This window comes from Vigna unguiculata, chromosome 3, assembly GCF_004118075.2.
Source record: "Vigna unguiculata cultivar IT97K-499-35 chromosome 3, ASM411807v1, whole genome shotgun sequence".
Lineage (NCBI taxonomy): Eukaryota > Viridiplantae > Streptophyta > Magnoliopsida > Fabales > Fabaceae > Vigna > Vigna unguiculata.
This window is the reverse complement of record NC_040281.1, coordinates 3,612,943-3,628,506: the sequence shown is the minus strand read 5'-3', so window position 1 is coordinate 3,628,506 and position 15,564 is coordinate 3,612,943. Positions and strand designations below refer to the sequence as shown.

General features: G+C 34.5%; 2 protein-coding genes and 2 non-coding genes across 4 annotated transcripts; all 4 read right to left on the bottom strand.

The window, feature by feature from the left end:
• Positions 1-335: 335 nt before the first annotated feature.
• On the bottom strand, positions 336-407 carry TRNAC-GCA. Its single transcript has one exon. It is a non-coding gene; the product is annotated as a tRNA-Cys (tRNA).
• A 123-nt stretch (positions 408-530) lies between these two features.
• TRNAC-GCA lies at positions 531-602 on the bottom strand. Its single transcript has one exon. It is a non-coding gene; the product is annotated as a tRNA-Cys (tRNA).
• Positions 603-869: 267 nt separating this feature from the next.
• Positions 870-3,287, bottom strand: LOC114177857 (tubulin beta-1 chain). The gene is made up of 3 exons (XM_028063438.1): positions 2,741-3,287; positions 2,011-2,280; positions 870-1,832 (listed from the first exon to the last, which is right to left on the bottom strand). The coding sequence occupies exons 1-3, from the start codon at positions 3,132-3,134 to the stop codon at positions 1,156-1,158; spliced, it is 1,341 nt and encodes a 446-aa protein (XP_027919239.1). The 5' UTR covers positions 3,135-3,287; the 3' UTR covers positions 870-1,155.
• A 2,279-nt stretch (positions 3,288-5,566) lies between these two features.
• On the bottom strand, positions 5,567-13,034 carry LOC114178261 (glutamate--cysteine ligase, chloroplastic-like). The gene is made up of 15 exons (XM_028064069.1): positions 12,502-13,034; positions 11,287-11,437; positions 11,049-11,156; positions 10,699-10,791; positions 9,654-9,737; positions 9,453-9,521; positions 9,305-9,375; positions 9,153-9,221; positions 7,912-8,005; positions 7,679-7,768; positions 7,504-7,584; positions 6,938-7,030; positions 6,304-6,384; positions 6,158-6,227; positions 5,567-5,911 (listed from the first exon to the last, which is right to left on the bottom strand). Exons 1-15 carry the CDS (start codon positions 12,783-12,785, stop codon positions 5,823-5,825), a joined length of 1,527 nt encoding a protein of 508 aa, XP_027919870.1. The 5' UTR covers positions 12,786-13,034; the 3' UTR covers positions 5,567-5,822.
• Between the last annotated feature and the right edge of the window lie 2,530 nt (positions 13,035-15,564).

The window sequence follows — 15,564 nt, the reverse complement described above, 5'->3', positions numbered from 1 at the left end:
AAGGGATGAAAATGAGACTAGATTTAAGCAAACTTGGGAATGTTAAAGCCATGCACAAGGAACTATTTTTTGTTCAGTTATATGGAATCAGCATCAGTTTAATATGATTTAGCAAACAAAAATAACTTTAAAAAAGAGGGTTAAGAGGGCCCAACCGCCCGGTGACCTCTTGATCTGCAGTCAAATGCTCTACCACTGAGCTATGGACCCATTTGCCAAAAGTTGAGAATGTTAAATTCATCCACAAGAAACTATTTTTTGTTGAGCAACATTAACTGTTATGGAATCAGCATCACTTAATATCAGTAAGCAAACAAAAAAAAAAACCCTTAAAAAGGGCCCAACCGAGTTCGAACCGGTGACCTCTTGATCTGCAGTCAAATGCTCTACCACTGAGCTATGGACCCATTTGCTGAAAGTTAGGAATGTTAAAGTCATGGACAAGGAACTATTTTTTGTTCAGCAACATTAACTTTTATGGAATCAGTAGCACTTAGTATGATTTAGCAAACAAAAAACAGATTTTAAAAAGGGCCCAACCGGGTTCGAACCGGTGACCTCTTGATCTGCAGTCAAATGCTCTACCACTGAGCTATGGACCCATTTAGTTGTTAGAAATTACAAATTTTAAAACTTAAATGTAAGTTTTGCTAGTTTATTACCAATTTGACATTGAATGAACAACTGTTGCTCTAATTTATGCGAAATTCTCTTTAAATAATAATTAATTTGGGTGTAAATAATTACTTGTTAATTTAGCATGAATTTGGAAAACCTTTTTATCCACCTGTAAGACAACTGGTCACATCAATTATTGGCATGGAGATGATAGAAAAGGTGAGGAGGAGAATAAAATAGAAAACAAAAACTATGGGAAAGCATTAACATTGACAACAAAAACAAAAACCCACAACAATTAAAGGCAATGAGAAACAAAAACAGCAAAGCAAAATCCTTAAAAATATTCCTCACTCAAATTGCAAATAATCAATCAAACCATAACTATACACATACGTAACACACCCTTCCCTTCCATATACAAAGACTTGCATTTCATGACATGAACAAGGAAGAGAAATTATTAGATAGTTGGCATCATACGTAGTTTTCGACTATTCCGATGTCAAACACAGTTACACGTGTTTGATGTGATTCTCATGCAGCGAGGTCATCCTCGTCGTCCTCGTCAACCTCTCCCTCTTCCACGGCGGCGGCGTCTTGATACTGTTGGTACTCAGCGACCAAGTCGTTCATGTTACTCTCAGCCTCCGTGAACTCCATCTCGTCCATGCCCTCCGCGGTGTACCAATGCAAGAAAGCCTTTCTCTTGAACATGACGGTGAACTGATCGGAGACGCGCCGGAACATCTCCTGGATGGAGGTGGAGTTGCCCATGAAGGTGGAGGACATGGAGAGGCCGGTGGGGGGAATGTCGCACACGCTCGACTTCACGTTGTTCGGAATCCACTCCACGAAGTACGACGAGTTCTTGTTCTGCACGTTTATCATCTGCTGGTCCACCTCCTTCGTGCTCATCTTCCCGCGGAACATCGCCGACGCCGTCAGGTACCGTCCGTGCCGGGGGTCGGCGGCGCACATCATGTTGCGCGCGTCCCACATCTGCTGCGTCAGCTCCGGGATCGTCAGGGACCGGTACTGCTGCGAGCCGCGGGAGGTTAACGGCGCGAAACCCACCATGAAGAAGTGGAGCCGCGGGAAGGGGATGAGGTTCACCGCCAGCTTGCGGAGGTCGGAGTTGAGTTGGCCGGGGAATCGGAGGCAGCACGTTACTCCGCTCATTGTTGTTGAGATCAAATGGTTCAGATCACCAACTGTATGAATTGAACGGTAGAAGAAAAGCTAAGAAAACATCACTGATAATGAAAATGGTTTTTTTTACGCTAATCCAAATTAATCTCATGATGATATTGCTAATTTTGAAGTGCTCTGCTCCAACATAACACATGCTCTGGCTATTATTCAGAGTTAATAAATGGTGACAACACTTACAACTTGGGTTTGTGAGCTTGAGTGTTCGGAAACAGATATCATAGAGTGCTTCGTTGTCAAGGACCATGCATTCATCTGCATTCTCAACCAGTTGGTGAACAGAGAGAGTGGCATTGTAGGGTTCAACTACTGTGTCAGAGACCTTAGGAGAAGGGAACACTGAGAATGTCAACATCATTCTATCTGGATACTCTTCTCTGATCTTTGAGATCAGCAAGGTACCCATTCCAGACCCAGTTCCACCTCCTAGTGAGTGACAAATTTGAAACCCTGCCAACATCATCAAACAAACACTTTTCATATACATAAAACCACAAACAAATCCACAGTTTCAGAAGGTACAAAACTTGTACGAAATGAAATCCTTTTTTTCTTTAAATGTGAACATTACATTTATGAATATGTTCTCAACTAAAAGTCTGATTTTGATTGAGGGACAGATCAAAACACCATCAAAGAATAAAAGTACACAATTTAGATAAATCTGTGTAAGAGACTCTAGTGCTATCCTTAAACCAGAGTAAAAAAAATTCTTTTGTAATCCCAGTAATAAAACATGTTATGTTACTAAGGTGAAACTATGATTCTAATATGATAAACATGAAAATTTTTCAAGGATCTGAATCTAGAGTTTGTCAGTGACAAACGACATGCCTGATTGAATGAATGAATGAACAAACATACAATTTATCAATTTACTAAGAACTTGAATGAACTAAGGAAGTAGTACCCTGCAAGCAGTCACAGTTCTCAGCTTCTTTACGAACAACATCAAGAACAGAATCAATAAGCTCTGCTCCCTCAGTGTAATGCCCCTTGGCCCAGTTGTTTCCAGCTCCATTTTGACCAAAGACAAAGTTATCAGGCCTGAAAATTTTGCCATAAGGACCAGATCGCAAGCTGTCCATGGTCCCCGGTTCAAGGTCCATAAGAACAGCTCGAGGAACATAGCGTCCTCCACTTGCTTCATTGTAGTAGACGCTAACCCTCTCAAGTTGAAGATGAGAGTCTCCTATGTAATTTCCAGTGGCATCTATCCCATGTTCATCACACATCACCTCCCAGAACTTGCCTCCAATTTGGTTGCCACATTGGCCAGCTTGAACATGAAGGATTTCTCTCATATTGAAGAGGGTTGAGAATTGTGATTGATGCAGGAGAAGTTGAGAAGGGAAGAGGAAGAGGGGTTGGTCCTTTTGTAGGGACAAGGCAAAAGGGGGTGATAAGATTTATGAAAATGGTACTTGATTTTCTTAGTGTCAACATGAAAATAAAAATGAATGGAAGTTGAATTAATAGGTTCATGTGGGTTTGTTGGGAAGGGGCTGTGTCTTACTCCAAGTAGTGTAATGAGCTGGACGTGGAAAGGGACAAGAAGTTGCATTGCATGATTGTTGTGGTGTTATGGCCTCATGCTAGCTAAGCAAAATATCTGAATCATCACTCCTTCCTACCACTTGATATCCCATCTGTCAATTACTACTTCCAATAATTGTCCATTCCTTCTTTGCTCATCATGCTTTTACTCTCTCATCTCACAACTAGTTTTCACTACTTCTCATGGAATCTTTTGGGTTTGGAAGATATTACATATGTTTGCTTAATTCAGATAACTTATTTTTCACTACTTTTAATTCAAAATCTTTAAAACAATAAATTTATGAGTTTTTCATCTTATATGATATTTAACTTCATCAATTCTACATTCAAAATCTTAAAACAACGAATTTATAACTACTTCATCTTATATAGTATTTAACTTGTCAACTTTATCTGCCGTAGAACTTAAATCCACTTTATTACATACATATTCTCTGAACTTGTTGGTTTGCTGTAGTCTTGTTAGAGTTTAATGGTTTCTCCATCATGAAATACCGGTATATTGTAGCCTTCATTCATCTTTATTCTTATGTAACATGTAATTGATTTGTGATATTACTTTTAGACATGTTAATAAATGTTATTTATTGGGGACATGTTAAGAAATGACATCTCTTTCTATCATTGTTCATCTTTAATGGTTTGTTAAGAGAAATTGTTGAGTAAAATGTTGTTGAAATCATGACTTCGGACCATGTAATAATTTGGAAGTTTCACTTCTTATTTTCAAGCTTTTTCATTAGGGTTTAAGTTCTTTTGTCGGTTATCCACTAAAAAAAAATCAAAATGTGTGTTCACATACACACACATATATATATATCCCTAAGCATCTTGACAGAGAATAGTTAGGTATTGGTGTGGGAACCCCAATCCCTCATCCTCATTATAAATAATAATCAGCAAATATTTTCCATTCATGGAGTAACACCACCAGCTGGTGGAGAGATTGTTTACCTTTCTTTTCCGAATTAGAAACTGTAAATGAGAATCGTAATCGATTACATTAATTTGAGCATTTAATATATAATTAGTGTCTTTATGAGCAAGGTCAGTAATAAAAATGATAAGATAAAAGTATATACGTATTTTGTGTATTAAAAATCTGTGTCTTCATACGTACTACTTGTATTCCAGTTTATATTGAATTTACTACTGCGGAGAAAACTTTGATCCGTAATTTAATGAAACAGGAGAGAAGGAAATGTGATAGAAATGATTGTGAATGTATGATATCATCTCATACAGCTACCATACACAGGGTTTAAGGTGGTTGCTAATTCAACCAATATCTGGTGGTTGCATCATCTGTTGATTGCGACATACTATGAGTTTGTAGACTGAATTATTTCAGAAGAGTAATTTAATAAGCAATTATAGACTGACTTAATCAATTTCTGTTATCATCAAATATGTAAAACAATCTTTTTGTAATTCTTGTTTTCGCATTTAAATTGATGATAAGTAATAAAAAATAATGTTCACTTCTAATTAATCTTGAAAGTCTTGCTTTTAAAAATATCTTTGTAACAGGAATCATCTATTTCTCATTGGTTACTAAACGAAAGAAAATGAATATAGTATAAGTTTCATCAGGGTGTGTTGTAATGTGTAAAAATAAATGAAATTGAAGAACAGTGGGATGAGAAGAGAGGTTTAAAGAGATAGAGTTATGCTGTTGAATATATGGTTTTCAAGTGAGTGGATTGAGCTAATAAGGTAGCCCATCAATTCTGATTAAATGAAATCAGGGTTCAGATGACAGATAGAATGTTCTATCCACAGCAATCACCCACCTCTACCCAGTCCCCTCATTCTCCAACTAGTTGAATTTCAAGATATTCACGTTCACAATCAGAAGGCTATTCTGTAGTGTCCCATGCTAATTGCCAAACAACTGTTCATGATAGGTATCATGATTTAGAAGTAAGAACTACTTACGCAAGAGCATGCAATATGACCTATGACTTGTAATCACTTGTAACAAAAAAACATGGAGTTAATATTTTGGTATATTTTGGTTGGTTGAGATATATCTTTCAAATGGAGAATAGATTAGTGAAAGTTTAAACAATGATGGAAAATAGTGACAAAATAACTTAAAAAGATAGTAACTGAATGAGTCATAGTCTAGAAATAAAGAAAAATAAATAAAGGATATTGAAGTAACATCTGTATCTACCACAAACATTTGATCTATTGATGTTCTTGTTAAAATGATGACTATGCTGATGGATTTTCAAATGTGTGACATAAATTAAATGTCAGCAAGATCAGATCGTGTTTCCAAGAAAGGTATATGAGAAGCCTCATGGCAAAAATTACAAATACATTATTTCCTATATCTAAATGGAGCACAAATTAGAGATAGCCAGGACTATAACCAAAAGATTACACAATTAATCTTCCACTGACATTTGAAAGATAATACACCTTTAATAAAGTAATTCCTCAAACACATGATCTACGGATTGCTCCCACTTTCCATGATACAAATCCAAAAGCCTCTCAGCTGGAGTGACCCCTGCCACCACAAAGATCATTAGTCAAAAACTAAGAAAAACAGAGAAAACCTTTCATGAAAACCACAACATGCATGCAAGCATGGCATAGTAAAGATAATCTATTTCACGATGTATAGGTCTATACAAAGAAATTCTATTTAAAGATGTAGAAATAAAACTCGGGTCTGTATATGAAAAAAAAACACTGTTAAAATTGGCTAACTTGCCCAATTACAGTATTATATACCCTATAAATTAAACATTACCTGTTCTAACCACCTCGGCAACCTCATTCAAAAATCCCGATTCCTTGAAGCCTCTTCTCTCCAAGCCATCCTGTGGAGGCACCCCAATGTCCTTAGCAACATTGAAAACAACAGCAATAACACAAATAAACCTTTTAGGCTTTTACCTTTGCCAACTTAAGAACATCTTCAGCAACATGCTTCAGCAAACCATCTCGGAATGGTGTTTTTAGACCAGTTATGGGAACCTGCCATAGACACAAGTGGCTAGTATAGACAGTACGAAAATAATCATTGCTGACATATAAACAGTACAATAGTAAGAATCATCCGCTGACCCCTGGGTTGACATATATATCAATCCTCGTGAAGAATTAAGATGACTTCTAGGCATTGCAGTATACCCATGTGTTTGTGTGCATGTGTGTGAGGGAAGGAGACTTAAAAAATACTTTATCTTCCGGGTTCTGAGTGACATTTAGTTCTCTGAAATTCAATAGAATTTGTAAAAAGTAAAACAGCTCCCTTTTATCCAATTTTGCGGTTGCACCTTCCATAAAATAACTAGGCAAGGATCCAAGGCCACTTTGATCAAATGATCAAGACAAGATTTCGGTTCTCACTTATCCCCTACTTCTAAATATATTTCAGCACAAGGGTTAGTCCACGCTTCCATCCCAGAGATATTTTGCATGAGAGAACATATCGGAGATTAATAAAATATTTCTGAGACTGAACAACTTGGGCAGCCCGATTGGATAATAGCAAAACAAATGAAAATAGTGGTATAAAGGATGCTACCTTATTCCTTAACATCTGTCTTTCTTCTGGGGTCCAATCAGCTGTCAAATCCAAAACACTTTGTAAAGAAGCATCATCGTACAATAACCCTACCTGACAATCAGAAAACTTACAGTCAGCTTGTCACTAAATATTCATTGAAGCAGTTCATTATGTTAGTGAAGAGCATGCAAGCAAAGATTTGAGCAACTAAAAATATATTAAAAAGTGGGTTTGGGTATAATTTATCCCTACAAAATTGATTTGTAAAGGTCTATGATGAGAACGGTTCCCATTTTTATATACTGCATTTTAACACTATACATAGATGATGTGGGATTTGGGTTTTTCCCAATACACTTCAAATCCAGCACTTTTTAAGACAATAAATGTTAAATTGCTGCACACATAGCACCTCCATGAATAAGCTTAAATGCTAAGTTACCACCCGAACTTCAACATGCTAGCGTATACACTCTGTGACACCACTTTTTATGGTGAGTGCTGGACAAATAGTGCAATGAACTTCTAAATGTCAAAGGCCAAGTGACTACAAACATAATGGACAGCTAATAGAAGGCACTCACCCAAAGTGCTGGTAATGCACATAACCTTCTCCATGGCCCTCCATCAGCACCTCTCATCTCCAAATATCTCTTCAGCCTGACCTGGAAAGAAAAATGATTTATAATAACGCAACTAGGAAAATGCTGCAAATCCATTACAAAGAAATATTATATTGTCAAACCGACAAAAACTAACCTCAGGAAATATAGTTGTCAAGTGATTTTCCCAATCATTGAGAGTTGGTAATTCACCAGGAATACAAGGAAGTCTTCCAGCCAAGAAGTCCTGCAAAAAAAAAAATCAATTCTTTTCATTGAAAATTCTAGATTACATGCACTGTGGTTAAGGAAAGCAAGTTCTGCGACAAAGAATGGCAGATCTACAATAAATAGCCTTAAATCATAATAACATTAAGGATAGAAGGGAACCCTGAAGGTCTTTCCAGTACAATCAATATATCTATGTTTCCGGTAGACAAAATACATAGGAACATCAAGAGCATAATCAACATACTGCTCAAACCTGCAATTAAAAAATAGGAGGAAAACAATCAATAAAATCATTGCAGGAAATACAATTGATAAAATTGTTAAGAAAAAGTAATTCAGAACGTTAGATGGGATTGCGCAATACAACAATTATCATAGTTCAAATAACTATTAACAATTATCATAGTTCAAATAACTATTACAGAAAATAATAACGCTATTTACTAAATATAAATCCAGCATTGTTGGAAATATTAATAGTTAATGCACTTACAAAATAAAAACGTCAAGCATCAAATGATAATATGCATTTTATTATTCATGGGTATTGATGCCTAGGGAATGGCATTCAATTAATTATAGCCTAGGAACACATCTCCTCCATTAAATCTATCAAGCAAGAGTCTGTGTGTGTATATATATATATATATATATATATATATACATATATATATATATATATAGAAGATATGGAGAAACTGTGTACTGCATTTTGAATAATAAAGCAATACTGATGTATAAATTCTCAATGAAATATTCTGTTCTATCTTACTTAAAATACCCATCTAAATTCAGCAAACATCAGTAAAACAACAAATTATGCTCTATGCATACTGAGTTCTTTCTTCATATTCTTCAGTCTTGATGTAGTCATCAGGGTATTCCTTTTTCTTATAAAAAAAAAAAACTGTAGTACTTGAATTTTTTATTTAGGTACATCATTCAGTTTATGAACCCCTTGGATTTCGGCCAAACCCTGAGTTAAAAAAAGGTCATAGAAGAAAATCATAATAAAGAAATGAAAGTTGAACATGGAGACTCCAAACATCAAGGAATGAGTTGGACGGTGTGTATATAATGCTACCAGAAGAACTTCACAGCATCTACTTAAGTAGAACAGTGACCCACAATTTCATCACACCCGAACTCTCCTTTAATATCTGGTCAAAAGTAGTTTTAGGGAAATAGCCAAATAAATCTCTTAGCATTCATGGCATCGGAATCTTATATCTTAAAAGTTTAAATGCCCTACGGTTACATTTCCCAATACATGTATTTGGATGTCAATAAGAAGGATAACAAAATCAGCAAAAAGATAAAATGTTTTATTTTCAATGCCTCTTATAAAATCACAGAATTAAATGAAGCTTGGACTCAGAAAGCTTTGGAAAATATCTTACCCAAAAGAATCATCAAAAACAAAAGGCAGCATGCCTGTGCGGTCCTTATCAGTATCGGTCCAAATATGGCTGTTCCAATCATGACAAACGGATAAGTCACCTTTACAAGGCAAAGTGTGAAAGAAAATGACCGCATGAGAACTTCTACATACCTTCTCATACTTACAAAACCATTTGGCTTTCCCTCTTTAAAAGGTGAATTTGCAAAAAGAGCCGTTGCTATCTGTCATAAAGATAACACTGATTACACCACACTGCACTGACCAAATTCCCTTACAAAAAACTGTTAACATTACTTACAGGCTGTAGAGCAAGGCCAGCACGAAATTTCCTGATCATATCTGCTTCTGAACTAAAGTCCAGATTGACCTATAAAAAAAGAAAAAAAAAATATTACTATCCAGCATCAGAGCAGCTTATATTGTGTCAAAAGATAATGTATTCACCAAATTTAAATTAAGATGACTTTGAAAGCAAGCTTGCAATCCATCGCATATATACCTGTACAGTGCATGTCCTGAACATCATGTCAAGCCCCAGAGAACCAACTTTAGGCATGTAATTCCTCATAATATCATATCTTCCCTGTGGCAACACATAGTCAGAAAGCAGGTAATTGAACCACCAAAGGTCAAGAATAAACGGATACAACATTGAAAAACAAGGTTTAGCACAGAGAAGAAATACAAGAATAAGAGATAAGAAATTAAATAAAATGGAAAGAAGAGCTTTAACTATGGTGGTTGCCACAGTTTGGGTCATCAGAGTTGGAACTGGCAGCTCACGGTAAAGGGAGAAGGGCTACAATTGGCCCAAGCAGGCAGAAGAATGAAGAAAGGTTTTAAAAACCTTATTTGAAACTATTACCAAAACAATTTGCCTAAAAAAGGTCCAAATCCATAATGGAAGCCACAAAATGTGAAATGGTAGAAAGCACCACAAAGCAGGACGCAAGTGGCAGTGGGCGTCAAAACTTCCACATAATTCCTTTAAGGCCCTATCATAACTACTATTTAACAACTATGATAGATCGTGAATAGGTATGACTGAAATTTGACAGCTATGTAATCCTGGAATCAGGAAACCCAACCGAATTCATGAAAAGACAACAAAAATGAGATGGTATTTGTGATGCACTGATACGATATGTGTATCAGACAATACAATACATGTCCGATACGGCAATACACTTTTTCTGAAAATAACATGATATGATATATATACATACTGAAAAATGTATAAAAATTCTTAAAACATGATAAATATACAATTGCAAATTGTGTAAATCCAAATTAAAATCACGTTTATTAGACATTGTCACAAAAAGTTATAAATTATTGTCATCATAAAAGTATTGGTCAAGTATCCTAAAGTATCGGATACTCATACATGACACAAATTAAAGTCATCATCCTTTTATTAGCTTGGCTAAGTAATAACTGATGCAGTCAGCAAGTGACATTTGAGGAAGATTTTTATGCTGAGATATCAGTAATTGTTCAACATTTCAAGAAATTTGAAGAGGGGATAGAAAGAAAAATACTACCTTTGGCATTACAGGTATGTCTTTGATTTCCCACTTTGGCTGGAAACCAATTCCCAAAAATCCAATTCCCATTTCCTCGGCTACAGCTTTAACCTAAAAACATAAATATATGGAAATAATTACAGATTTGAAAGAAATAGGACCACTCATCAGATAACAGAAGCCTCAAACAGAACAAACTAGCATTAAATTTAGCTATTTATCACATCACAACAAAAAGATAAGTTAAATGACCACACCCACAATGATATACATATTTATCAGAAGAAACGATGATTCCACAGAAAATCACAAACTTCTTTTGCTAACAGCAAAAGAACAGATCTCCCTAACAAGTACATGTGGCTTACCTGATAAAGGTGTGAATTAACTTCAGCACAAGTCTGGTGCAAGGTTTCAAGAGGGGCTCCACTAAGTTCAAACTGACCACCGGGCTCCAATGATATGCTCTGCTTCCCCTGGTTCACATAAAGTACAAAAAAACTTCACATCTTCAACAGTAACAATGCATGCAATTTAAACAAATTAATTAAACTGTAATTATCAAAGAAATGCTTGACATTCTTGTTCATTCAAAATTTAACTTACCTGTTTGAGTCCAATAATTTTATCACCTTCCATTATTTTATCCCAGTCAAATCTCTCGGCAATTCCATTCAACAATTCTGCTATTTGCTCATACTTCATAGGACGCAAGCTTCCAAACTCAAAACCAAACTTCTCGTGTTCAGTACCTATTCTGCAAGACAACATGAATGAATTAATCACTTATAGACATACAAAGTAGTCTTCAACATCACAGACAGCTCAAATTTTAAACCTTCAACAAGAAAACTAGGGAGGTGCCATATAAACTTAACTAAAATCACAAACAAAGAAATAAAATATAAAGATAAAGGTCCCCTCGTGAAAAATGAACACGAGACCAGAGGAAAATGTTTTTCCTCTGTCCACTTCAGCCTATCACTTGAAAATATTTTCCAGCTGCTTTACTTTTTTCTTCAATAAAAACCTTGGCTAAGTGTTTGACTATTTGAGCATTACAGTGTGGATGACTGCTTCAGCAATTGAAGCATTTTTTTTATTTTTTTCTTCCATTTATAATTGTCAACACTAAGGGTTTAAAATGATAGTTGTGATTGTGTTTATGGTTATTGTTGCAGTTTTATATCCTTGATATTGCAGAAAAAATTCAGACAAATGCGTATGTTGCCAGAGGCAATGGCAGTCGCAGGACCACAAAAAACCTCCATGTTACAGCTGCAATTACAGTCACATTCTTCCTATCGAAATGAAACACACGTTCTCTTCTTTGTAACCCTCCATCCACGGGGGACCAGCAGTAGTCACATTGTTGCAAAAGGAAATAGGAAATAGAAAATGAAACCAAGACCAAAAAACAATACTCATTGCATTCTAACCATAAACCAAGTCAGCGCAATTGTATCAGCTCACAAAGGAGATTAATTAAAAACCATCTCAATTCTTCTCCAACAGCTTCAGAGTGACCAAAAACAAAAAAGTCTCTTGGACCAGCGATGATTACTGAAGAGCTGAATTTTTTTTTCTGCATGTTAGAATAATGCTGGGCTAGCGAAACCTCCATACAAATTAGTTCTTGGTTGTTAGCTTTAATGCTCGGACCATGCGGAAAGTAAAAAAGGCGACATAAAAAGGAACATCATTAATAATCTCAAACCAAACATGAAAAGAGAAAGAAGCCCATCAAAACAAACACAATTATAAAGCAAAACACGTGTTGAAGACAGGCAAGAGGCAAATAGCGAGACATGAAAATGACACCTCCATTTTTCCCGGGGCTTGCAACCCGAGGCAAGATAATCCACAAGATCCTGCTTGGTGAGTGGGTCCGTGGCAACCACAGCGTCTTCAGTGGGAGGGCTAGCAGCAACAATCACTCTCCCCCCACGTGTGACAATTCTCTGCGTCGGAGAAGGCTTCTTAGCAGAATCCCAGGTAGAGCATGAGAAAGTGTTAGAAACAGAGGCTCTGGTCTCCCTATCGAAGTGGCGTCGGGGTAAGTGGCTGTGCGAGTAGGTGGCGGTAGTTCGCGAAACGACGGCCATGGCGATGGCCTGAAGGAGCTAAAGGCGGAGGAATGTTAGAAATCGGAGGAGAGAAGAGAGAGGAAAACGGTTATTAGGGTTGAGGAATTGACGGTGAGTAGTGGTGAAGAAATAAAGGAGAAGAAGATAAGAGAGAGTGGAGGAAGGTGTTTCTCTGGTTCACTCGGTGGGTCACAGCTTAGAGAAGCTTAGCTTCGTAGCTATCTCTTCTATTTCTCTCTTCGAATCAAAATGGAAGCAATATATTACCACCACCACCACTCTCTCCATTACGCACTTTAGTATACTCTCTAAAATAACATTATTCTTTCAATTCAATCATATTCATTCAAATATTTAAATAAAATCAAACTACGGTAATTTAAGATAATCAAATTATTATATTATGTAAAAAAAAATAAGTAATAATAATATTACAGGGCGGGAATTTAGAGGTGAAATATGAGGAAAGAAAACATATATTTCAGACAACAAAGCATTATTATTATTATTATAATTATAATTTTATAAATATTATATAGTTATAAAGTTTATTCTATGATTCCAATTTCTTATGAGTGAGCAAAAGGGTCACGAGACTTCAGCATGGTATAATGATTTAGACAATAAAGTAGTGAAGCACAATCTCTTCCATGGATGGTACATCATTCTTATTCTTTCCATTTAAACATATATCTTTCCCTTTTTTTACTTTCAAGATATTCACAATAATTACTCTACCTAAAACAATATTAGGGTTTTCTTTAAGTAAATTATTGATACTAGTTGTGAGTAAGTAAATTATACTCCCCCACTTAAAAATAATAGTAGTAATTGAAAAAAAAATACTTAATTTGTGCAAATTCGGAAGAAGATTTGTTGAGCTATTTATGGCATAATTTTTATATAAATATCTGTTATTTTTATAATAGAAAAGGAAAATGTAGTTCAATATGTCATGGTGTTTTTTTAGATTCTGTTTTATATTTACTTGCACTTGTTTCGTGTCATGTATGCACAGAGGAGTTTAGTTATAAGAAATTTTGAGTAATTTTGATTTTTTTAAAATTAAAAATAAAGTCTCTGGAAATAAAAAAAATGAATACTAATTTAGTTTGAATTTTTGAAATTTTTGATGTAGTCTTCTATTTTATCATATTGAACAAAAATGTAATATATTTTAAAAATATCAAAATTAATATAATTTAAAAAATGAACAAAAATAAATTATTGAAAAGAATAACATTATTATTTCATTCCCATTAAACCAAAGTAACGGAAACCAAAGTAACGGAATTAATTTACTAAATGTTAAGAGTACATAGAATGAACTGTGTGATATGTTATGTGTTATCTATGCATCTCAAAAGTAAAATTCTTAAATATATACTCAATTCTCAAATATATAATCAGATGACAACTCCTTTAATGATATGTATTAAAATTTCAAGTTAAATAATAAATATAATTAAAACAATATTGTTTTAAGTCATATGGATATTTTATTTATTTTTTGTGACATAAACATGACACCTCTTTAATGAAAATTGTGTAATATATGTGTTTTTTTTTCTTCACAAATTGTTATCATGATCCTTAGAGTATGGTGGAAAAAACAATTTTGGCTAGTTCTTAATATGAGGTTTCGTTTGAGGTCAACAATATAGAAAAATAGAATGGATTTTTACGTGTGCACACACGCAATCAAAAAGTTGTGACATTTAAGTAATCATAATCATTGTAATTTTAAATAGTCTAATTGCTTTTTTTGGGTGGATCTCATTTCCCACTTTATGTTAAAAACCATGTAATCATCATTAGGGGACTGCTATGAAATAATATGATAAAATTAAGACCAAGTGTTATTTTTAAAAAAATTAACTACTGAATTTAAAAAATCTTAATATAGTAGGTTAACAAGCTGATTTACATGTATATGTATTTGTTTTTTATTTATAATTGTTTATTTCAGTTTAATTAAAATATTAAATAGGTTAAAAACACGTCGTTGTTTCTATCAATCTATTAGAACTGAAAAGAATCAACATTAAAAAACTATAAATAATATTTTACCTAAAATCAATTATTAAATTCAGGAACTAGTTCCAAAGCTGGGTGCATGTTCAATGCACAGAAACCAATAACTTCAGTTGACTGCATAAGCATTTGGTTAGGTTCGAAGAAGTTAACTGGCTTTTAACCATTCATCTTGGTCACAGGTGAGGGAGCAATTATCAAAGTGGTCAAAATTTATTTTCAAATGATGGGAATGGACATTTAAATGAATATAAGTTGTGTTCGTGAAACATGAATTTTCTCGGAATAAGACATGTTTCATAGAAATGACTTTGAGATTAGAGTTGAATTTGTATAGAAATTGTACTTCTCAATCAACTTTGGTGTTGATGACAAAGTATGGGATAATCATGACTATTATTATTAGTTTAAGCATGTGTTAAGCACAAATTTTAGTTTTTTTCTTTTTTTAATCAAAGTCGTATATGAATGATATGATTTCAGTGTTTTTTAGTATTTGAGTTGAAGTTATAATGAGACAAAGTGATTTTTTTTTCTTAATATTTTTACTAATTTTTCATTTTGTAAAATGATTCCAAGTTATAAGGATAAAATTTGTGATTATAACTGAGATTTATTAGAGGATGATCTAAGGATACAACTTCTTGATAATACGATATTTTAGATTTTTTAACTCTGTTATGGTTAATTTTGGTGGAGCTCACAACTTCGAACACATAAATAATCTCAAAGCACATTTGTATGTGAATCAATTTATATTAGA